General features: G+C 44.6%; 1 protein-coding gene across 10 annotated transcripts in view; it reads right to left on the bottom strand.

The window, feature by feature from the left end:
• LOC137620755 (protein lingerer-like) overlaps positions 1-24,884 on the bottom strand; it is a 283,036-nt gene that overhangs the window by 68,923 nt on the left and 189,229 nt on the right. For all 10 annotated transcript variants that reach the window (XM_068351150.1, XM_068351155.1, XM_068351153.1 and 7 more), the window contains 5 exons: positions 21,549-21,703; positions 20,874-21,110; positions 19,555-19,845; positions 9,340-9,492; positions 2,984-3,124 (listed from right to left, as the gene is read on the bottom strand). In XM_068351150.1, coding sequence (XP_068207251.1) covers positions 2,984-3,124; positions 9,340-9,492; positions 19,555-19,845; positions 20,874-21,110; positions 21,549-21,703 — 977 coding nt within the window. The remainder of the gene's footprint in view (positions 1-2,983; positions 3,125-9,339; positions 9,493-19,554; positions 19,846-20,873; positions 21,111-21,548; positions 21,704-24,884) is intronic.

Raw genomic sequence — 24,884 nt, 5'->3', positions numbered from 1 at the left:
TAAAGCCTCTATTAACTCCCATTTGTCATCGAGTTTGTTGATCAAATAAAGTTCAAACGTTCCATCCTTCATCTATATCTAAAATGCCTTAGTGTTGGGACTAGTTTGGTGGCCCTAGCTTGAACTGCATCCAGTCTATCTATATCCTTCTAAACAACTGGAGCCCAAAATTGGAATCCGTATTCTAGATGGGGTCTTACTAGTGATGTGTACAGCGCTAGTACAGTGTTTTTGTTTCTGTATTTGAATTGTCTCTTTATGTAACCTATTAGTACTTTTCTTTCTTTTCAGCTTTTATGCTTTGTTTGATGGATTTCAAATCCTTGCTGACAATAATACAGAGATCTTCCTCCTGGTCCACAATACTATATCCCTTTTCACATTTTTAACTCTGATAGCTGTGAACTAGATGATGCACGAAGAGATTTTGAGATTTGTTTTTTTTTTCTTAACTCATTTTTACAAAATAACATGCATAATCTTCATGTCTTAGATATATTTGGCATATTAGTATTGTTTCATTTTTTTTCATAAGTATAAACTAAATTTATATTACCTATCTTTCTCTCTCTCTGGTGCAGAAATGTTTATTTTGTCATCAGAAGATAATTTTTTTTTGTTTCATGCATACCTTATAATTATACATAACGTAATACTACACATTTTTTTTTGTCATATACCTTAAAATTATACATATACTTCCTGTGTCAGAAGGACATGAATGGATATTTTCATTACAATTCTGTAAAAAGTAAAGTCCATTATAACTGACATATAATTTTATATCTTTCGACAGCTATTTACATACATATACCAAGGCACTTCCCCCAATTTTGGGGGGTAGCCGACATCAAACAAATGAAACGAAAAAGGGGACCTCTCCTCTCTTCGTTCCTCCCAGCCTGACAAGGGACTCAACCGAGTTTGGCTGGTACTGCTAGGGTGCCACAGCCCACACTTCCCCATTATCCACCACAGATGAAGCTTCATAACGCTGAATCCCCTACTGCTGCTACCTCCGTGGTCATCTAAGGCACTGGGGGAAGCAGCAGGGCCTACCGGAACTGCGTCGCAATCGCTCGCCATTCATACCGATTTCTAGCACGCTTTCTTGCCTCTCTCACATCTATCCTCCTATCAACCAGAGCTTTCTTCACTCCATCCATCCACCCAAACCTTGGCTTTCCTCTTCTACTTCTCCCATCAATTCTTGCATTCATCACCTTCTTTAGCAGACAGCCATTTTCCATTCTCTCAACATGGCCAAACCTCCTCAATGCATTCATATCCACTCTAGCTGCTAACTCATTTCTTACACCCGTTCTCACCCTCACCACTTCATTCCTAACCCTATCTAATCGAGATACACCAGCCATACTCCTTGGACACTTCATCTCAAACACATTCAATTTCTGTCTCTCCGTCACTTTCATTCCCCACAACTCCGATCCATACATCACAGTTGGTACAATCACTTTCTAATATAGAACTTTCTTTACATTCATGCCCAACCCTCTATTTTTTACTACTCTCTTAACTGCCCCCAACACTTTGCACCCTTCATTCTCACTCTCTGACTCTTTAATTACCATGGAATTATTGGGAAAAATCGGTCACTTTAATGAATATAAACAAAATCAGTGATTACCATCACTTAGAAAAATATGAAAGAATTTTTCAAAATTTATTCTATAACAGCTTCACAATAAATGGAAAGAATATTCAATTTATATAGAATGAAATACAATGGAAAATAAAGTAAACTTTTGAAAAATTTATTCTTTAATCAGCAGTAAAACAAATTAAGATGGAAATGTAGATTATTAGAGTATATGTGAATGAATATCCGATGGTTTTTTAAAGTTTACTCGGTAACCAGCAGTAAAACAAATAAACATGGAAAAGTAGGTTATTATTGAGTAACCATGCATATATATACTGTAGCTACTGAGGGTGGATCTGCTGCCTCATAGTCAAGGGATTAATGTTTCAGATGGTAGATTTATCTATTACAATTTTTAGCCAAATTTCTATTCCCTTCTTTCTTAAATTCTATCAATAGACATTTTCATTAAAATATTCTTTTTAGTTTTTAGAGTTGAGGATTGTGAGAAAGATGGCTTACTTATCAAAAAGTCAACTTTGCTTAATTGATTACAAATGTGAACTTTTATAACATGCAAACATAAGTTGGCAATGTTCAAGAGACTCATGGTACTGCAGGTCACTGCTACAGTCACATGGGACATAGCCTATGACTTTTGTCACCTTTTTTTCAGGGTAGTATGGTATTTCTTTTTTTTGCCTTTCATCAACTTTATCCTGATTTCTTTTTACTGATTTACATATAAAGACTTTCCATAGTTCTCAGCTTGCTTCACATATTGGGGATTTCAGATATCATTAGGAAAATCTTTATTGACCAGAAGGAGCTAAGCAACATTTAAAAAATATATATACTGATGCTGAGATTACTAATCTACCAATACTAAATAGATTTCTATCGTATAGTAGTAGGAGGTACCAATAAAATTTCTCCTTTCTCTGAGGTTCCAGAAGACATTAGGTTGATCGTTAGTAAATCCAGTAAATTAATTTCAAAGGGTTTTGCCATTCCAAATGACAGTTCAAAGCTTAGCCAAGCCCTACATATCAAACCATGTCTGTAACTTCCTAATCTCAAAAAATAAATTACAGAAGAATGATGGTCTAAAACTAGATATGGAAATATTTCCAACGAATAAAATTGCCCTGTTTCACATGAATAGATTTGCAGTGAAAACAACCAAGAATTTACGACCATTTTGTGTTAATTTAGTGTTCTTTCTTGGAACAGAGCACTGAACAATGGTTTTTGGTATATGAAAAATTGTCACTTCCTTCTGCTTTGTTAAGTTTAATAAAAAAAAAAAATGGTTTGCTACAGCAGGATTCTACTGCAATTAAGCTGCTTTATTAACAGCAAATCTATATTCAAACTCACCTGCGCTGGATCTTTAACAGCAGCCGACGTCGTAAGTCCTGTAAGGGTTTTTGGAGCTGTGATGGACCCTAACGATGAATGACTAGATGCATTAGCATAACTATTTTGATACTGTCCATTGCTGCTTCCAGCACCAGAGGCCTGCAATGATAAAGCATGTTTTGTTTATCAGCAATTATAGAAAAAAAGAATGTCAATGTGTAAAAAAGTTGAGCAGAGAGAAAATTTAAATAAAAAACTTGAGTCATAGTACCAAAGCATGATATATTTAGGTTACAATACCTTTCTTAGAACTTGAAAATCGTGCTATATAGCAATGCCAGAAAAATTTTCTGTCTGATAAAATAAATAAAGATATCTGGTAGAGACAAATTGACAAATTTTAAGTAATTTCCATTTTTCCAAACGATACAAACCTTGAGCTCTTAATTATTAGGTAATATATATTTAGTAAAGCTGGAAGATTAGCCATGAGACTTTTAGTGAAGTGTGATTACCCCACCGTTTGTATCTCCGCGATGACAAGCAATACCACGACAATGCGGGATCGATCGTTACCACTACACAAGAGGCAGGTCAGTGTGTCGACTGTCCTCATGTAGGTGACTTTCACGTAGCCGAGCATGGAGGCCGACCGATGAGAGATGAATCACGTTGAAGTGAATCACTTACAGGTGAGCGAATTCGTTCCGAAAGGAAGCGACACGATGGTTTGGGAACGCTCTGAGTTACGGCTGAACACTGGTTCGTTAAGTGACAGATGAGCGATCCGGAGACGGTGAAGACCCAAGCGACGCGAGAGATCGATGAAGTGAACGCTTTTGATAAGACAATCGCTGACGAGCAGCCGATTTGCAAGGTGGAAGGGCAGACGATTCCTGCGTTCTCAGCGATTCCCGCATAGCAGAAGCTTCATGAAAAGTCGAATGTGTAAGGGATTCACGTGTAACCTAACACTAAGGTGGTACAAGAGTTGTCGATCGTTGACGAATGTCAGGAAATCCACGAGCTGATTAAAGCGTCGGCAATTCATGTGTAACCGGATAGAACCGGATAGTCAGGTAGTACAAAAAATGTCAATTGTCGACAATGGTCATGCGATTCACGTTTTTTTTTTAACTGAAAAAAGTACTCGAAAAGTAAAATGCTACACAAGTGAGTCTCTCTCTCTCTCTCTCTTTGGAAGCGTCGGCGATTCACGCTTTGCCGGACAGTGGTGAGACTATTGAGCAGGTGAGCATTGAAAAGCCTGATTGATTCAAACCCTGCAGAGCGATTACATTCTGAAGGACACATACTGCAAGCGATTCTCACATAGCAGACGATATACAATAGGTTGAACGTGCAGGAGATTATTGAACTGCAAGCAATTCTCGCGTGGGAGGCTATCTACGAGCTGAGGAGACGGTGGGCAATTCTTGCGTTGAAGGTTGATGGTGAACCAGAAGAGCAGAAGAACATCGAGCAGATGCCTGACGAGATGGAGAATGCTGCCGATGAACTGCAACTGGGAGCTCAGGCACAAAAATGTCACCCTCGTGAGGCCACACACTCAGGAGATCGAGAATGATCCTTTGCAGGTGACGAACGAACCGAAGTACGTTCAGGAGAGGCCAATGACGGAAGCGAAGGTCGAGAACCAAAAGAGGAAGGCTGGGCAGGTTCCTCCGAAGAGGAAAACTGCGGAGGCGAGTACCTCTGCCACCAACCCTACGTCGAACAGCAACCGATGGATCAGCAAGCTGACAGACAGCAGGTCTCCAAAGAGGAGTCTCTATGAGAGCCCATTCACTAGAACGGAGAGCCCTCGCAGGAGAGACAAAAGATGATGAAGGGAAGTTTTCCCTCGGATGGGAGAAACAGAGCCTAACATCTGGGGAGGAAAACTCTCCCTCAGAAGGGAAAGAAATCCAAACCCTGGAGGCGGACCTCCAGGCAGCGCTCTTTGCTTCCCATCAACAACCCTTGTTCAAGTTGAAGGTCTGCATCGAGCATTAGCTGAGAAAACGTAGCTGGAACTAGTTCCTGGAGGTTAGCGTGATGATCAAGAGCTGCTGCACATGCAGTAGAACAGGAAAGTGATGGCAGTGACAGCAGATTTCCCTGGGACGAAAGGCACTGCTTTTCTACATCCGCTACCATAGCCGAGCAAAAAAAAACCGCATTGCTAACTGAGGAAAAATAAAACTAATTATGTAACAGAAAACTCTCTCGGGAGGAGCACCTTCTTCGGACGGGAAAGGTGTCCACCAAGAGAACAGACACAAATTAAGGACGGCGCACTCCCTTCCCAGCTCGACATCGACAGGAGAAGGAGAGTGGCAGCATAAAAACTGTAACAAAACAATAATTACAATTAATTAATTCAGCTGAGAAAAATAACTATGAGAGAACCACAACCCTCCCGCGGAAAGGAGGGGGATCCCACAGAGACAAAGTTGAAAGCTAAATTACAACAGTTATAATTATGCTTAATAAATGAAGAAAACCATTCGGAAGCGCAACCTAACCTACGAAAGGGAAAGGTTGGGAGGAACCTGTAAGGAGGAGCAGATCAAGGGGGAGGCAGAGAATTAGATGGCAAGATATGGTGAAAGATGATATGGAGAGAAGAGGTTTGGTGGAAGAGGATGCATTTGATCGAAGGTATTGGATAGGGAACATCAGGTATCCAAACCTTTACTGGGCTCTAGGGGTCCTTTGCTCAACATGGCTTCCACTTCTGCTTGCAGGGCTGCTCTCTTCTCCATGTCTTTGGGCGCCAGCCATTCCGCCCTATGTTCAGGGATCAACGGGGGCGGTTCTGACAGGAAGGGAATCCTGTATCCCTCCCTGAGGACTGTCACTGTCCATGGATCCGCTCCATTGTCCCGCCATGCTTGCCAATACTGTTTGAGGCATCCCCCCACCTGAGGCGTGGAAAGGTGTAGGGGGCCTCTATCCCTATCTCCTTCTAGGGAGACGGTTGGAGCGGCCTCTCCTTGACCCTGAGTACTTAGGTCTAAAGGAGGCCTGAGGTTGGGCACCACTCCTTCTGGAGGGCCGTGGGGATTGGTGCCAGGAAGAGGAGGAAGCCTCCTGCCTAGCTGGAGGCGTAGGCGGGTAGGCCCCATCTGTTGGCACTCTTCTAAAAGGGCCCGCCTTGTCGCTTGTTGCCTGGGTTCGGCTGTACTCTTCAGCTTCCCGACCCTCTCTAATGTCTATGCTACTGCCTGAAGGGGGGAACACAGTCTCGCACCAGACAGGGGAGTTCCTCAAGAACTTTGCTTCCCTCTCGGGGAGCCTACGGGGCAACCTGTTCAACACAGTGTCCCTTCTCCTCAAGACCCAGTTAACTGTCTGGGTAAGGGACTGGAAGGCGAGGAACTTCATCGCCTTGCCCCCAAGCGGATTAGTTCCTGCAATAGGGCCTGATTTTCTGGCACCGACAGGTCGTGCGCCAGTTGGAAACCTACTAGGGTGCACACCCACCAGTCCAACCAAGAGGTTACATTCACAATGTCTTGCGAGGTGTCTTCCATCATGGCGGCCTCCGATTGCGAAAAGACCACCGGTGCATTCAGGCTCCGTTCATCGGTGTTGCCCTGGTTCAGGGTTGCGACCGCCTCTTCCTAAGTGCGGGGCCCTGAGTGCCGCCCGTCTGGCACATAGAATTTCTTCTGGGTTCTAAGGCCCGGCAGGAGCTTGAAGGAACCCTGTGCTTTCAACGAGTTCTTCGGGCCTGACACGAAACGATCCACATGTTCCATCCCCAGGGCAACGTCGGGTGCTGAAGGTAGGGTCAGGGATGGTTTCTGCTAGACAGGGTTGTCAACCATCCTGCCCAGACCTGACAACCAAGCTTGTTCAAACGCGGGCTGAGGCTCATCCACCCTATGGTGGTGTCGGATAAGGGCTAGCACTTTCCGGTAGGAAGAGACCTCGTCTGGAGAGCACTCTCCTGTGCCCAACAAGTCTTCCACTATCTGCACCTCCGTGTCGGAAGCCTCATCGAACACGGAGGGATGCGTGGGAGCGGAGACTTCCCTCCCCTCCAGGTGGGTTGATGGAGCGGCTGACTCCGCCGCGGGTAGAGCCACCGGGCCGGGGTAGCCGTCATGGGTCTACCACCTCCCAGGGGAACCCGGATGGCGCTGTTTGATGGTTGTGGCAGCGGCGTGCTCCGTAACTTGGCCTGGGCCGCTGCGACAAAATGGCTGGGAGCTGAGCTGTTGGGTCCCACCCTCGGAAGGTCCCGTCGCACGGGTGGAGCCGCTGGGAAGGGGCAACTGGAAGTGTGCTAACGGCTGCAACCGACGAGCGGGCGGAGCCGAAGAGACACTGGGCAAGGGTATGGAAGCGGCTCCAGCAGCCACCGAGGCAGACACTGGAGCAGCAGCCGTCTTGCTTGACTTCAGACGGTGACGAACCACCGTGATATACCTCCTCCTCAAGGAACTCCTCTTCTCAAATTTGCTCCTCGAGGACTTCGACCTCTTCTTGGCCGGGCTGGCGTGGGAGGCAGCTCTCCTCCTTCTGGACCTCTTCCTCTTTCTCCCGGAGTCCCGGTCACTAGTGCTTTCCGATGAGAACGAACTGTAGGAGGAGTAGCTGTCCACGGAAAAGGAGCTGTCCGAGTCTTCTGTCTCAATCCCAAATATAGGGGTCATTGCTCTTGATACCGGGGTAGAGGCCTCCATGAAGTCCGGCGGAAGCGTAGCTGAGGGCGCCGGGGGTGAGCGGATAGCGGGACAAGAGGCAAACCATCCCTCGAACTCTTCTTCTAGTCTCATAGGGGACCTGAAGGGGGTCCTAGGCGCTATCCACACAATGCAGTTGAGGTCCGAAGAACACGTGGGCCGCCTTTCTTTGTCCCGACCACTCCTGGAACTCGCTGAACCTGAAAAGCACTGCCACGATGTGGGGGTAGGCGCTGTTTTGGGCTTCCCCCACACCGGGTCTTCACTTGAGACGGGTCCTGTGGGCACCAAGCCTTCATCTACCACACAAACTTCCGCCACACTAGCAGAACCCCCCCGCCCCTCGTCTGCGTAGGCCCTTTCACAGCAGATTCCCCAACATCAGACTCATGGAGAACGGCAATGGGCCGTTTCCCCGCAACGAACCTACCTCGTCCCCTACTCTGGGTAGGGGAAGGTGAAGAAGAACCTCTCTCCTAAGGCGCTGAGGGCGACGTTCGCGGCGAGGTAAGGCCCGTCTTTTTGGGCGCCTTCTTCTTTTTCTTCTTGGCGAACAAGGTCCACTGCAAGTTCAGGCCAGGACTCGCACTCCGGGCACGTGGAGGTAGGGGAGCACTTATTCCCCCGACACGAGGAGCACAACGTGTGCGGGTCGACCTCTGGCCTAGAGAGCTAGGCTCCACAAGACTTACCAGCTTGGGGCCCGGGACAACGACGCTGGGATTCCATAATGATGGAAAATGAACACGCAAGCAACACAAGAACACAAGGGAAAGGTGAGGAACACAACGGGAACACGTGGTGCACAAGGGATAAGGAACACAAGGAAACATGTGGGACACAAGGGATAAGGAACACAAGTAAACACGTGGTACACAAGGTGATCGGATGGGATAAGTGAGAGAGAGCGGCGAGATGTTATCTACGCCGCGACCAGACGCTTATTGGCGATCCTAACAGCGCAGCCTCACGCGCTGACCCCGGGTCGCCCCAGGGCGAGTATCCTTCCGCCCCGGAGCGCCCCAACAAGGTAACGGAGAGAGGGGTAACTACGCAAAATTCTTGGTCGGTTGATGAGGAGATCCCAGATCCTCCTAAGAAAGTAGTTCGAGGTAAGTATTCTGTGTTGGAACAAAGATTTAAGAAAACTTTTTTAAAATTCCTGTTCTTTTTAAACAGGATTATGTACAGTATATCTAAAATAAACTACCGTGGCAAATGCCTTATGCTCTTAAAAGACTGCAAAATAAGATGACAACAACTGAGTCACATGTTTTCATATTTTGCTCTCTGAGATTTATGATGATTACTAAAGTATTGATATTTACTGTAAATGTACATATTTTAATGATTTTATACACCTTTATTATATCTATTGTACAGTAACATGATTTATGTACTTTTATTGCTTTTCATATTACTAATTCAATATCTGTGTCGGACTAACGTAAAGTGGAATAAAATGGCTTAAACATTAATTCTATCTTTTCACATTATTTTTGACAAGAGATGTATATAATAGAAAACGATTCGCCAAAACTATGTAAACCGAGGAATACCTGTACATTCTTGATGAGTGAGATACAAAAAAATTAAACACTTTCTTTCATACAGTATATGAAACTTGCAGATAATGGTAAAATTCAATACATAATATTAAGTAGCATTTCCCCTTACCTGAACAGAAAAACTGGAACCATAACCACCTTGGCTGCTGGAACTGCTATTACTATTGGTACCTGCTGATCCTGAATTGGTGTTACTGTAAACAGTACTGCTACTACTACTGCCACCACTTCCTCCTTGTTGATTAGAACTTGAATAGGAATTCTGAAATAACAAAAAATCAGTGGTTGACATAATTCATAAAAGACCAATGTTATTATTATCATTTTTATTATTACTAGCCAAGCTACAACCCTAATTGGAAAAGCAAGATGCCATAAGCCCAAGGGCTCCAATAGGGAAAAATAGCCAAATGAGGAAAGGAAAAAAGGAAATAAATAAATGATGAGAACAAATTAACAATAAATCATTCTAAAAACAGTAACGTCAAAACAGATGTCATATATAAACTATTAACAACATCAAAACAGATACGTCATATAAAAACTATAAAGACTCATGTAAGCCTGGTCAACATAAAAACATTTGCTGCAACTTAGAACTTTTGAAGTTCTAGTTCTACTGATTCAACTACCCAATTAGGAAGATCATTCCACAACTTGGTCACAAGCTGGAATAAAACTTCTAGAATACTGTGTAGTATTGAGCCTAATGATGGAGAAGGCCTGGCCATTAGAATTAACTGCATACCCAGTATTACGAACAGGATAGAATTGTCCAGGAAGGTCTGAATGTAGTACGAAAAGTAATGGGCCAAGAACACTACCCTGTGGAAAACCGGATATCACATTCCTGTACTCATTATGGAGCTCATCAACAACAACTCTTTGAGACCTATTACTTAAAAATCAATAATAATGGTAAGAAACGACCCATCCACTCCCAACTGTTTGAGTTTGAAAACAAGGGCCTCATGACTAACACAGTCAAAGGCAGCACTAAAATCAAGGCCAATCACACGAACTTCCTGACCACAATCAAAGGATTTCTGTGCAGCATTGGAGATTGTAAGAAGGGCATCACATGCTCCAAAGCCTTTACGAAAACCAAATTGCAAACTAGGGAAAAGACGATTACCTTCAGCAAACCTATTAAGACGTTTTGCCATGCAATAATCCAGTAAAATAATTATTTGGTAAATAAAGTTCGATGTAATATCCATCATGAAGATATCTTTAATTAGAAAATTATATAAATAACGTTATGTGCGCATAATCGCATTTATGGTAGCGTGATTTTGAGATCAGCTCATGCCTACTGAAAGTAAAACCTAAGTAATTATTGAACATTGAAATTCTCCCAAATTGAGAAATAGCTGCTTCAATAAACAACAACCAAACACAATCATTTCCACTAAAATATGAAAGCCTAATAATTAACTACAATTCAAACATTGTATGAAGCTTTACAAATGAACTAACCTTACGCACGCACACACACGCCCACACAGAAAAAGAGAAAACATATTTGTATGATTAATAATAATGGCTATAAACAAACTAAATTTTATATGAAAACTATATCCTGTAACATACTGGTGCTGATGTAATATTCATCATGAATACATTTCGAATAAATTAAGAAATTATATAAACATTACGCCATTCGTATGTGCGCATTATCTCATTATGGTAGTGGGGCCTTCAGATCAACAGCACAGCTGATCACAACCAAAGGTAAACAAAAAATTTGCTAACTGTTGATTGCTAAAATGTTTCCGAAATTGAAAAACAGAATACAATAATGTTTTATTAACGTATATATCCTATGAAACCAAAAAATTTAATAATGATATACGCTAAGTAAATATTGATAAAAAATGACTTGGCTGATTGCCGAATCATAACGCAGCTTAATAAATCTACGGATACTTCACTTTTTTAGTTCGACATACATCAAAATCGACTTAAGATGTGTCTCTCGGTCCTTATATTCGTCGTAAGTCGACGACTACCTGTATAGTAATGGAAGGTGTTGACACACGATGAGATTTGTTGTTTCTTGCTTATTTTCCTTTTTTTTTCTCAACTATCATTTCTACAAAATATCATCATTATGTCGTCTTATATATTTCACATTAGTATTGCTCATTGTTTCACGAGTAAAAGTTAGCCTACTATCATTATTTCCATTTATTGCCCTCCAAGCCCATGAAATATCAAACCCAAGAATGATCCAGTATATAGTGACAGTCAAACGCAAGAAGGAATGACAGGAGAACAAAAATTAACTAAAATCATTCACTCACACACTCTCTCTCACATATAGAGAAAAACAATCTTCTGATAGACAGCCAACATGGTTTTACACAAAAGAGATTATGAGAGATAAATCTTTTGGAATTTTTACCCGTTTAGCATATATGACAAAAGCAGGGAAATAGACCTCACATACCTAGGATTTCAAAAGGCTTTAGAGAAAATTCCTCATAGAAAATTAATGGTCACAATTAGGGCACTAGGCATCATTGACGAGCCAGCAGAATGGATTGAAGATTGATTACCAAGTGGAAAACAGAGAGTTGTAATCAATAAAGAAGCTTCACAGTAGGCAGCTGTTACAAGCGGAGTACCTCAAGGATCCGTCCTTGGTACATTAATATTTCTGATCTACAGTAATGATATAGATTTAGGATTAACTGGTAGAATAGCAAAAATTGCTGAAGATACTAAACTAAGCATAAATGCTGCAAAATCAGTAGACGTAGAAGCCTTAAAAGAGGATCTAATGAACCTTAAGAGAATGGTCCAAAAAATGGCGAATGCCTTTCAACTATGGGAAATGAAAAGTCAAGCACATAGGTTGTATGTACACACACAAAAAAAGAGAGAGAGGAGAGAGAGGATTAAATTTTAAACAAATTAAATTATATATATCAATATATTCCAAACCTTATTCAATAATTACCAAGGGACACTGACTATGCCCTAGAGACTGATGATACACATATGATCAGCACCAAAGGTCCCTCTCCATCAAGCTAGGATCAGGAAGGGTAGGCAATGGCTGCTGCTGATTCAGCAGGTAAAATTATATGCTCTCCGAAACCAAAGATCCCTAGCTGATAAAGATGCTGTGACTGCAACAGATTGCCAGGCATGAAAATTTCTACCTATCTACCACAACTCTTTACCAATGAATGATCTGTCTGTAACAATGATGAACAGCAAACTACTGGTGTATTATTCACCAGGTCTGGATCAGGTGGCGTTATTGGAAGAAGCCTTCAAACATCCATGGGATAGATTAGATGTCTATGATTTTCCAGTTTTGCTCAATTTTCAGAATAATCAAAGTATTGGCAACCAAAAACCTTGTTATGACAACGGCACACAGATGGCTGCAAGAATGGTTCTCAGACCCTATCATGCTATTGAACTAGACTCCAAGGGAGTTGCCATATTAGCCCAACCTTATATGTCAACACACCGACTGATAACATGACTCGGTGACATCCTAGTCATTTCACGGGTAGAGGTTATGCAGCATCTCCTAGGAGCAAAAGGCATTTTGAAAGATATCGCACAGGAGATGTTATAGTACCTCTGTAGATCTTCCATAGCAGTATACCCAGTCAAATAGAAAATTTTTTGCCATTGCTGTCATTGAAAGGATACCTCTCCTCTCAAGAGCCTCTATTTCCTTAATTGCAGACTACCTCATTTCCTGGGAAGGAAAACTCCTTGCAGTCTCGGAGGTATTCAGCCTTAAGCCAAGTCTTTAGACTGAGGGGCGTAAATCTCCCCTCTTCACGTCAGTACTAACGAGGAGCTTTTGAGGAGTCCTGCCCTCCTAGATCAAACCTCCCTCTTGGAATGTAACCAAAGTTCTCAGGTCCCTAAAAAGGGCTCCCTGCAAACCATTAAAACACGTGTCTAACAAGAAGCTGACACTTAAGACGGTGTTTTGCTTGTTCTGGCTTCCATTAAACGTGTAGGGGAACTACGCGGTTTTTCTTTTTAGGTTACCCATTCTGAACATTGGAGGCATGTCTTTCTCCCCTTTGTACCAGAGTTTGTAACAAAAATTCAGAACCCTCTTATTCTTGATTCAAATTTTGACATTTATACTTTCCTACCTTGGGAAGAGACCGGATGATTTGTTTTTATGATGGCCCTAAGATGCTACCTCAAAAGGACCCAACCTGCTTGATCATGGTTACAGAACGTCATAATCCTTGTATGAAAAATATGAAGCTTGAGTTCTATACAGTGAGATTAATGACCTTTTCAAGAGTACTATGACTTTCATAAATTGTGGTGCGCGATCACTTAAGGTGTCTTAAGGCTGATTAGTGACGTGTTGTAAACCTATTGGTGACAGTATAATTCCTTCCATCACAGTGGAGATTTCCACAAAATCTAACAATTCAACACATTGACAGCAACATTGCTTTTACTCGTTCCAAGAGGTAAGCAGTACCACTCGAGCGATCACAAGAACAAGATGGAACTTGTCTGAAGAGTATCGGCCTGTGCAAAGTGTTTTCACGAACATTTTTATAATAAAGTGAAAAAACCCATGTTCCGATGTCTCATTATCTGTCGATATAGGACACATGAACATTAGCTCAGGAAGGCATAAGAAGATCTCCAAGTACACCATCTCTTCCTGGCTTTCTAAGGTCAATAACAAAGTGCCATCCTCAAAACGTGAGCTGAAGGCAAAAGCTCATGAAGTCAAGGGAGTAGGGTCAAGTATTAAAAGCAGGTATCTGGAGATTACAAACCACCTTTTCGGCTGACTACTTACAGGAATGCACCCATAAGTCACAGAATATCTTTGCTATGAGACCTGTGGTAGTTCCTCAACATGTAGTGTAGAGAATCTGGCTCCCTCACAGGACAAGAAGCAAGGCATTTTAGATAGTGATTATGATGTCAATCTATTTTCCTTCCCCTTTGTTGGAGCAGAGAAGTTGCACCGTTCTATTGCTGTAACATATATCATTGCAGGTAAGATTCACCTTTTCTATTACTAAAATAGAAATGTTAATTTCCTCCTCCTTTTGACAAGGGAAAGGATGGATAGTAATCTAACCCCAAGAATTTAGTACAACACACCCACACAGTATCCTACAAGGATACAAGTTCTTCAATGATCGCCTGTCATTAGACTACAAGTAGCCTATAAAATAAAATTTGTGCCGTAGAAAGAGGATTGGAGTCATCACACTGCTCCCAAGTGGACTGAGTGCTTAGACATCCTGGGATTTTAGCCAGCCAGTTTGGTAATTGGGATTTCCTCCAATCTAAGAATTGGTCTCTATTTAAGGACCGAGGTTTGTACTGTATTCGTTCAGAAACAAATAACTTTTTAAAAGAGATTTGTATTTTTCTCAACTATACAACCCCGGATGCTTTCAGTTATATTTCCCATCTCATCTAGCCATCAATTTCTAGGTGAAGGTCAAAGTGGCTAAATGAGCTGGCAGGGAGGCAGGGTTCCCGAACCGCCTGCTGATAAAAACAGACACCTCGTTATATCTATGAGTCAAGTTTTCCAGCTTTTCTTCAACCTTCCTTAATCCTATTTAAAGATTCAAGTTTGTATAATTAGAAAAAAAAATACTTTTAGAATTTCTGATATTCTGAAACTTTCATATTAGAATAACAAACCATTATGTTATGCCATTCAAAACCTACTAATGCAAACAAACCACTGTATACAATTTTTTTTTGGTAAACATTCCTTTGTAATTTTCTATCCAAATAAACTATGTTCTAATATTGAATGCCCAACAAAGAACTCTTGGATAAGAAATAAATTAAATATAAAACATTCGACACCATGATTCAATGTTCATTTCCTAATTCACACATGTATGTCTTACAACAAAGTATTCCATTATTTCATTCAATTATATAAACATTAAAACCATACAACAACATGGTTATATACCATAGTCATTTACTAAAAAGAAATTACAACTTCACAAAATAAAATGCAAAAATAAGTGAAACATTTTAAAGGTCAGTTAGTTCAAGAATCTGAATCTATTTATAAGGTTATAGCCAGGAAACTATGCCAGGAATGTGGGACATCAATTTTAAATGAGGAAAAGGTGAGCAATTTTCTTTTCTCATCAAAAAAAAAAAAAAATAAATGTGTAATCCAATACAGGCTACTCAATGCTTGTATACATGATTGACACAAGGACATTGCTTCAATGTTAAAACAGAACTTTAAAAAACTTAAGTGAGAATCATTTGAGCGAATCCTGATTCGACTTCCTCCACCTCTCAGCTGTCCGTTCTACAACCTTGGGCTCGAACAAACTCTCTCCAAGGATGGAGGAGTGTCTGAGCCTGCTGACATCCACGGCTGGGACCCTCGAGTGGAACCTCTCGGTCACGGCATCCCGACGATTTAGGATCGAGTTAGCCCACAAGTTCGAAACTTGGTGAGCTAAAAACTCGATGGAGCGCGTACCCGAGAGGAGGAAAGTCTCAAGGGCCTTCCTGGTGCTCTCCTTGGACAAGTCCTTGGATCGCAACAGGATGCCCAGCAACCCCAGCCAGATGTCCAGCCACGAAGAGGCCTGCATGGCACACTTCGAAACCTTCTCCTGGCTTAGGATCTCCGTAGCCGAGAATGTCACCTGCCGGGTGGAGAGTTTCTCCAAAGAAATCCCCCTAGAGAGCTCTTCCACAGAGTGGTGGAGGGGAAGAGCTAAACCGGACTCCCCCATGATCTCGAAGTACCTCCTCTGCTGTACGCGAGGAGGTGGGAGGAGTTTGTTCCTGGCAGAGGAACGGCTGGAGGAGGCGAGTTCGGCGAGCTGGCCCTCAACCTTCTCTCTGGCACCCTTCACTCCCTGGGACCAGGGCAGAGCCGCGCTGGCCTTTGGGAGCTTCTGGGTACCGTAGACCTGGTCCAGGACCGTGTCCTTGCCTTCGCGAGGGGCGGTCTCGGGGTCCTTGAATCCATTGAGTTGCCTCATCAAACTCAGGACCTGCCAGAAGGCATGCTCCGACTCGTGCTGTTCTCCTCCTTGCGGGCTGGCAGCGAGGTCTCCAGTCCCCAGTAGCTCTACCTGGGGAGAAACGTGGACGTTCTCCTGGGGTCTCGGTAGCTCCGGTCGAATCCCGGTGGAAGACTTAGGGATAGTCTTCGAGTCCTTAGGCTCCCCTCCTGGGAGTGATACAGGACTCAAGCAAAGAAGTCTGGGGGCTCCTCTCCACGCGAGACGATTCTTTTCCTCGAGGTGGGATTCCTCCCATTGGTGCCGTGGGAGAACACCTCACCTCGCTGGATTCCCGAGGACAGAAAGGCTTCGTCCACAGGGGAAGGAGAAAACGTCTGCGAAGGGGAAGGGGCCTTCCCGACGGACTTCTTGGGAGCCAACTTAATCCTGGGAGAAGTAACCACGAAGTCCACTCCTCTCCTTCTCTTCAGCGGGGAAGCAGGTGCCGTCGGTTTCAGTCCCAGATCAGCGAGGGCCGGCTTCATCGCCTGCACGACCGCTTTGATCAGGGATCCAAACCAAGGCTGGCGGCTGACCGACGCATTGTCAGCAACACCCGCTGGAGGGAAGGGGATTGGCTGATCCTTAGGAGTGGATACCACGGGGCCTGCCTGAAAAGAAGAAGAATGTTACGTGGACCTCTCCCAAGATTCTTCCTGCTCCTGGACTAGCGTAGCTCTGCGCTTGCGGGGTGAAGATCGCGATGATGAGAATCTGGTTGCACGCGTCCCCGACGGCTCGCACGGCTGGGCGCGCTACGAAACCCGGCGGGAATCACTGGCGGCGTCGCGCTGGCGCTCGCACGACGGTTGAGTCGCCGGTTCGCGCGCGGGCGAACGTGGGCGCGCGCGCGGTGATGACAGCGGGGCGTGCGGGCGCGTAGGTGAAGGTGCGCGTAGGTGAAGGTGCGCGTAGGTGAAGGTGCGCGTGGGCGCGCAGGCGAAGGTGCGCGTGGGCGCGCAGGTGAGGGTGTGCGCCGCTGCAAGGGAGAGCGCTGGTGGTCGGGAGAGCGATGGCGCGTAGGGGATCGGTGGCGCGTTGGCGAGCGATGGCGCGTAGCACGAACAGGCGAATGACTACGCATAGGCGAGTTAGAGCGCGGGCATGTCGGAGACCTGTGGCGATCCGGTGCAGGGGCGCGTTGGCGTGTAGGAGAGCGCTTGCGCGCAGGCGAACAATCGCGCGGGCGCGCAGGAGGTCGCTGGCGTGCAGGTGCGCGTTCCGAGGGAACCAGCTGGGGCGCAGGACCAGGTGATGATTTGCGCAAGGGCGAACGATCGTGAGTGGGCTCAGGAGACATCTCGTGGGGGCGCCGCGCAGGAACTCGGGGTGGGTTTGAAGTGCGCACAGGAGAGCGCGCGCGATGGCATGCAGGCGATGGTTGGCGCGTAGGCGAACCTCGGCGAGGAGGAGGAGGGACAGTTTCCCTACCTGCGCCCAGATCCGGAGATCGTGGCCGCGCATCAGGAACTGGGCGAGCCGTTCTGCACTGACGAGCAGGAGATCGTTGACGCTCAGGAGACTGATGGCGAGCATTGCGCGTAGCAGAAGTGCGCTGGCGAGCTGGAGAACGCTGGCGCACAGGAAGTCTCTGAGGCACGGGAGAGCGCTGGTGCGTAGGAGAGCGTGGGCGAGCAGGAGGGCGTTGGCGAGCAGGAGATCTACGGCGAGACTCAGGAGATCGGCCGGGCGCAGCAAGTCCAGAGGGATCTCTAGGACTGCGCGCGCGCGCAAGTAAGAACTAGCGCTCGAGAGACTCACCCACATTGTGGGAAGAGCCCTCTTGCCCCGAAGGGACCGGTGCCCGTTGGATAACGGGGTGCGTAGGCGCCCACAGCGCATCAGCGCATCAGCGTCCAGGAACGGGGATGGAAGACTAGAAGATATGGCAGGCGTCGGAGATCCCGAACGATCTGCGGAGAGGTCCAAGGAAGCAGCTGCAACGGTCTGCTCTCGACGTGGAGGATCCTCTGCGGGGGAAGTCGAAGGCGAAGATGCGAAGAGGCGCCTCCTAACTCCCTTGTAGGGATAAGAAAGGCCTCTGCGGTGAAGCGGAGGGCGAGCCTTACGGCGAAGACGACCTCGAGGCACAGCCTCACCATCATCCGTCCTCCGAAGAGGAGTCTCTGTCAGTGCACTCCCCCGAGGGGAAGTGTCACCCGCAGGAGAGACCGTTGGACCCAGCTCCTTCCTCGAAGGATGTTCGGAGGGGGGGAACTGAGCCTTCAGCAACAACCGCAACCGCAGCAGAGGTTTGACCCGACCCGTCAGAGCCTCTGCCACAACGTCGACAATAGACAGAGGATAAACCTCTGCTATTACCAGCGACTGTTTGACAGCTGCACCCAACTGGATCAGGTCAAACAGGGCTTCCTTGGAGGGCGAACCTTAAGCCCCAAGGAAGCCCAAAGCTGAAAAAGATCATCGTTAGTCACATGGTCAGAATCAATGCCCTCCCCCGGAGCAGGAGGGGGAGCTGCTTCGCTATGGGGGGCAACGCCCTCTCCCGAACCCCGAGATTGGGAAACAAAAGAAGGGCCTGTGCTACCACTCGCCAGCCTCTTGCGAGAGACCGATCGAGTGGGAGCTTCGGAGGAGGTTCGGGCGGCGGAAGAAGTCCCCGGAACCTTCCTTCTTCAAGGCAACCCTTGAAGGAGAACGGTCCCGCTTAGACTTCTTCTTACGCCGCCGGGCAAACCTCTTCCACTGGGAGGTAGGCCACTCCCTGCACTCACTGTAAGTATTTTCCCTTTCACACCGTTGACCTCGACACTGCGGGCATAAGGAGTGAGGGTCCGTCTCGACCGTCGACATGAACGTTCCACAAGGGCGGTCAGGGAGTCCAGGGCACTTCCGCATGATGGAAAGAAAGGATGAGCCCAACTTCAAACACACAAACTGAAAGAAAAAGCAAAAAATTAAGGCTGACAACAATGCGAGGGCGGAGCAGAGACCTCAGCTCATCGCACGAGCCAAAAGTGAAGCAGTTCACGGGTGTGTGAGGGGGGGAGGGGTAGCTAGCTACCACTCCCCCTACCCCCTTGCTAACTAGCGTGGGGGTAGTTAACCCTCGTTAAAATTCTTATGGCTCGTCATTTCAGCTACGCCGAAAGTAAAACCCCATGTAAATAGCGTGGTTTGAATTTCGGTTACAGAACAAACCAGAATTTTATTTCATAAAAACTGCATAAATAAATGAAACCACATAGGCTAGGGTATTTATAAACATGAATAAAAAATATGGATGGGTAAAAGTGCATGAAAGCAGCTATCAAGATATGAGGAACGGATAGTGTTACCTGTGAGGGTGGCTGTGAGTAAGGAGCAGCAGAGGGTGGGGATGGGAAGGAGGAGGAGGAGGAGGTCGGCTTTGAGCTGGAGTATGGCTGATAGGTTGGTCCAGCTGTGCCAACTAAGCTCCCTAAGCCACCTGTGCCACCACCAGTTTCATTCTTAGTCAGATCTGACAGGCTCTGGGGAGTAGCACTGTTGCTGGCACTGCTACGCTGGGTCCCTGATCCGAAGGCCCCTCCAGAGGGTTTGCGTTCAGCCGTTTGAGAGGAGGGATATGGGATGGGCTCGGGTCCAAGCTGCAAGAGTGGCCAACACTAAGTTGTTTTGAAATACTATGATACAATTTGATACACGAAGAAACTATTATTACAATCTGAACCTCAACAAAATATTCATTAATCTATACTGTATAGTGTTATACTATACTATAGAGTGGCAACAACTGTTGAGTATCTTTAAAATTTTTATTCTTCTTAACCAAGCCAACCAGAATTTAACCTTTAAAAAAAGTAAACAATGGACCAAGCTATACTGTACTATCAAATTGGTTAACTGTAAAATTATAATTCCTTTCAACATTATTACACTAATTACACTATACAATAAGATTAATAAAAACTTGCATTGCAAGGACAAATGGGTTTAAACAATTACACCTGTGTATTATCATCTGAATTCTAAGCAAAACAAACTCCTTAATTGAACAACATTCCCACACTTAACATAAAATATAATGGCCCTTAGAAAAACTGTAGAATGACAAAATGACTGACAAACTCTACTGCAAATATGTCAGCATCTTCGGAAGGTAGCCTGGAGAAAAAGGAAAACTGTACAATGACATGTTAACTGACAACATCTACTGCAAATGCGTCAGCATATACGAAGGGTAGTCAGGAGAGGGAAAAAAATTGAGTACAAAAATTGGTAAAATAACAAGATTAGCAAGTGATGCAATTCTAAAAAAAAGAGAGAGAGAGAGAGAGAGAGAGGAGAGAGAGAGAGAGAGAGAGAGAGAGAGAGAGAGAGAGACTTGCATGCATTAACAGGGATGGTTAAACAATTGACAAATTTGATAAATGGAATATAGCATTTTGTACAGGATGAACTACTATGAAAGAAAAACCAGTTCATGAAATGAAAGAAAATTACCCTGCAAAATACCATATTGAATTAACAGCTATAAAATGCTTTTACAATTTTCCACTTTACAAACTCCAACCACTAAATAAAAAACAATCTTACCAGAAATCATATTGTCACCTGAAAACAGTACAAATTAATAGCATAATTTACTCCTTGCATCCCTATAAAACCCCATTACCTTCTGTGTCTGTGATAAGGGTGAGGAGAGGGAGGCAGATGTCAAGTCTTTAGTAACAGGAGGCGTAGATGGATCTCTGCTACTTATTGGTGTTGTACTAACACCACATGAAGTACTTGAACTAGTCTTCACCTCGGCAGTGAAATCAAAGGTTTCTGCTCCAAATTCAAGACCACTAAATTGCACATCTAAGGCTGCCATGGCATCTTCAGGCATTTCCACAGCTGATAATGGTATCTGGAGGAGAAATCAATATTTTGATAATCTATTTTTTTTTAGTTACTTTCCCCAAAAAATAAATACCCTTGGATTATAAACTTTAAATTTGTGAAGGAGACCACAAACTTAATGAGCAGCTAAAGATAACTTTAATCCATATGAAACTAAAGTAACACCTACCTTCTATCAAATAAAATGGATCTGGATAAGAAAGCAAGTGAAACAGGTAAAGCACAAGAGTTTTTAAATCTAATGAGCACAGCCCCATCTTAGGAGGGTGTGTGCCCAACTTCTATGGGGAGGAGAGAAAAAAAAAACCTTTGATCATAGAGGTATCATCATTATTTCCCAAGAATGTGATATCCACTGTTGCTGACTAAAGTAACATTATTCTTTTGTTACCAGACATACTTGCAATTTCAACTTGAAATGAAACTAGACACACTGCTAACTCACCTTTGATGCTTGAGGTATCCTTGGTCTCTGTGTCTTTGGACGAGAAGGCAAACTGCTATTGACAGTAGACAAGCTTACACTTTTGTTATTAATCACATTGTTGCTACTGTTGCTCATACTGCTTGCTAGGCTGCTGGAAACACTGCTGTGCAAACCTGGAATAAAGAAGTAATTAAATATAAAAAAAACAGTAAACAACAATTATAAAATAAATCCAATGATAGATTTTACTTAGTTTACTTGAACTATCAACAACCACAGATTTTTAAAGTAATTTGTATTTTTCCTAAATATAAAAAGCAGTCTTTTAATAGGCACAAGACTTCAGCAATGCTAGAACAGCAATTGAAAATCTTACAAGAATGTTATAACTACCAAGAGTTGGCGGGGAAGCCCTGCCCACCCGTCTGTCAGCTAGACAAATCTTCGAACACAGCTGTAGGATCCAGAACTGGAGAACAGTAAATGGGAAGCTCTGTGTTGTGAGAGGTAGCAAAAAGTCGCTGTTTGGAGAACCCCACAAAATCATTACCTTTGTAGCTATCTTATGATAGGACTCAAAGATCTGCTATGTTATTCCTCTTGCCTGAAATGAAGTGGGTTGAGAGGAAGACTGCATTATCCTTCTGCCAACTTAAGTCTCTGCGGCCAGTTGGCACAGATGATGAGAAACTGTGCCCCCTTTTGCAGACATAACACACCACGGAAGTGTTACCGCTCATCAACACCACCGAGTGTCCTTGGAGAAGTATGCAAAAATGTGCTCCGGAGGATCCACCTCCAACCTTTTTCCTGAAATTATCCATAGGTCAAGGTGAGGGCCCCAACCTTTGGTGGAAGAGTCTGTGAAGAGATTGAACTCCAGGGGAACTACTGCTATGGGACACCCTTTTTGAGGTTTGCTTGGTCTAATCACCAGAGAAGATCCTCCCTGGAGTGTGGTCCCACTTGAATCAATCTCTGGGGATCGTCCTGATGCTGGGACCAATATAATTTCAGATTCCATTGTAGGTTCCTCATATGGAGTCTCCCCTTGGGGAACTAGGCATGCTATTGAAGCTAGACATCCCAGCAACACCTGCCACTGTCAAGCTGGAACTTGGAGCTGTTGGATGAAAAAGTAGTATGATGAAGGCAAAAATATTTTTCAAGCTCCCCAGATCTTGACAAATTTAGACAAGTCTGTCTTAGTGAACCATTATAGCTTAACTCGACCAAGTCTGCGAGGATCAGCCAGTCGCCCAAGTAACGTAGCAGACGAATCCTGATGGTGTCGGCATAAAAGTTAGAATAGAGCCATAAAGACTTGTGGGGCTGTTGGCAGGACAAAGCAGAGGACCTTGAATTTGTAAACTTTACTGTCTACCACCACATGCATGAAATTTCTGGACGCTTGATGTATCGAGACCTAAAAGAATGCCTGTTTCAGATATAAAAAGGCCATAAAGTTTCCTGGTCTGATGACTAGGACAACTATGGCCGCTGTCTCCATCTTGAATTTGGTCTGCCTGATGAACAAGTTTAAAGCTGATACCGATGATGGGTCTCCAGCCTCCAAATGCCTTCTCGACAAGAAAGCGTTGAATGTAGAAGCCGAGAGATTGTCGCTGAGCTTCTCGAGAGCATCCTTTTTTATCATCTTTCAGAGGGCTTGATGTTTGCCTGAACCTTCCTTATAAGGCAATGAAGCTGTTCGTGGAGGAATTAGAGGAGAAAGAGAGTTGATGAGCAGGTGGTGGTACCTGGACCATAGGACATGGATAGTCCAGTTCTCTGCCCTGCATGACCACTACCACCTGCAATTCCTCTGGATTCATTCCCCCCACTGGTTATAAGGTGGGGGAATTGCCAGTCTAACAATGGTTCTCGAGTCTCCCACAGGGTCTCCTCAACTCTGTCTGGGCTGAAAAGGTTGTGAAACTTCTTTAGGTTGGACTGCATCTTGTTAGAGGCCCTAGTCAAGGATCTATCCAAGTGACATAAGGTGGTCTGGCTGTACTTAAGGTAGAAGGTTGGGGTGTAAAAATAGAATAGCCATCAGCATTATGGAGTCTTGTGTATCTTCCAACAGTTCTCTGTATCTACAGACCTTGTCCGGTGGAAAAAGACAAGGGTGCTCCAACAACGCATTCCTCAGACTCATACGCTCCTGCTTCCCAATCCTGTTGTGGAATCTGGCAGCGACAGCATCTCGCCACTTCAGAACCCAATCTGCCCATTGGGAAACCAGCTGGAACATTAGATATTCCATAGCCTTGGTTCTTAAAAAGGACATTCTTCAGAGCCTTCTTTTTGGGGTCCGACAGATCCCCTGTACTGACCAGGTAAACAACTGTACCTGACCAGTTGTCGATCCATGAAGCAGCCTACAGAGCATTCATTGCAATTGACTCCATATTGGAAGCTTCTGTCAGGCTGAAAGAAATGAGAATGGAGAGCCTGTCTGACGAACAACCCGGGTCAGCTTAGCCACTACTGGATCTAGAGGAAGAGGACAGTTTAGTCTCCAACACTTGGTAATACTCCCTTTGCTTGGGCATGGGGATAGGAACCAATCGAGAGGAGTTTGAATATCTTAAGACTTCCCCTTTCCCCGGAAACCTGGTACTCTATCTTCTTAAACGCATTTTTAGCAAGATTGTCCAAGGGAGTTCCAATCTAGATTGGGCACCAAGAGAACCACATAAATTGAAGATCGAACTTCTACCCTTTGGGGAAGAAGGCCAAGATTTCCCTATCCTGGTGACTTAAACGAATCGTACGAAGCACCGCTAAGAAGGTAGGCGTGCTCTAACTGTTCCTCTTTAATGTAGACAAAGGAGTCTTAGGGCCGGCTGGGGAGATATCGCCTGCCGAAACCTTTGATTCCCCATCTGAAAAGCTCTCCTCCTGATCAAGGTCGTCAACACAGGAGTCCTGGCCATCCTAGGTTTGAGGAGTGGCCTGTGAAGGCATGGGCCTACTGTTGGGTACTCGACCCTAAAAACCTAGAGTTGAATAGCTTCTTTGGATAGGATCTTCAACGCACAATGCACTTCACAAGGTTACAAAATCTCCATGTAGGGACAAGGTCTTCCCCCACTGTCACACAGCACTGGGATATTTTGGGGGAGGACTTTAAAGGCTCGGTTACATAGTCCTCGAGTAGATATTGGATCTAAAAACTTCAAAGTAGCTTCAGATCCTGATCCATATATTGGGCTACCATAATCTATTCTCAATAATACCAATACTTTATAAATCATCAGTAAAGTTAATCTCTTTGCCCATTGTATTGTGTCAGACAACTTTTTTCATTAGGCTTAGAGCATTATAATATTTGGATCTGACGTAAGA

This window comes from Palaemon carinicauda, chromosome 27 (assembly GCF_036898095.1).
Source record: "Palaemon carinicauda isolate YSFRI2023 chromosome 27, ASM3689809v2, whole genome shotgun sequence".
In the NCBI taxonomy this organism is placed as follows: domain Eukaryota; kingdom Metazoa; phylum Arthropoda; class Malacostraca; order Decapoda; family Palaemonidae; genus Palaemon; species Palaemon carinicauda.
The sequence above is the reverse complement of the archived record's forward strand: the minus strand, read 5'-3'. Positions and strand labels throughout refer to the sequence as shown.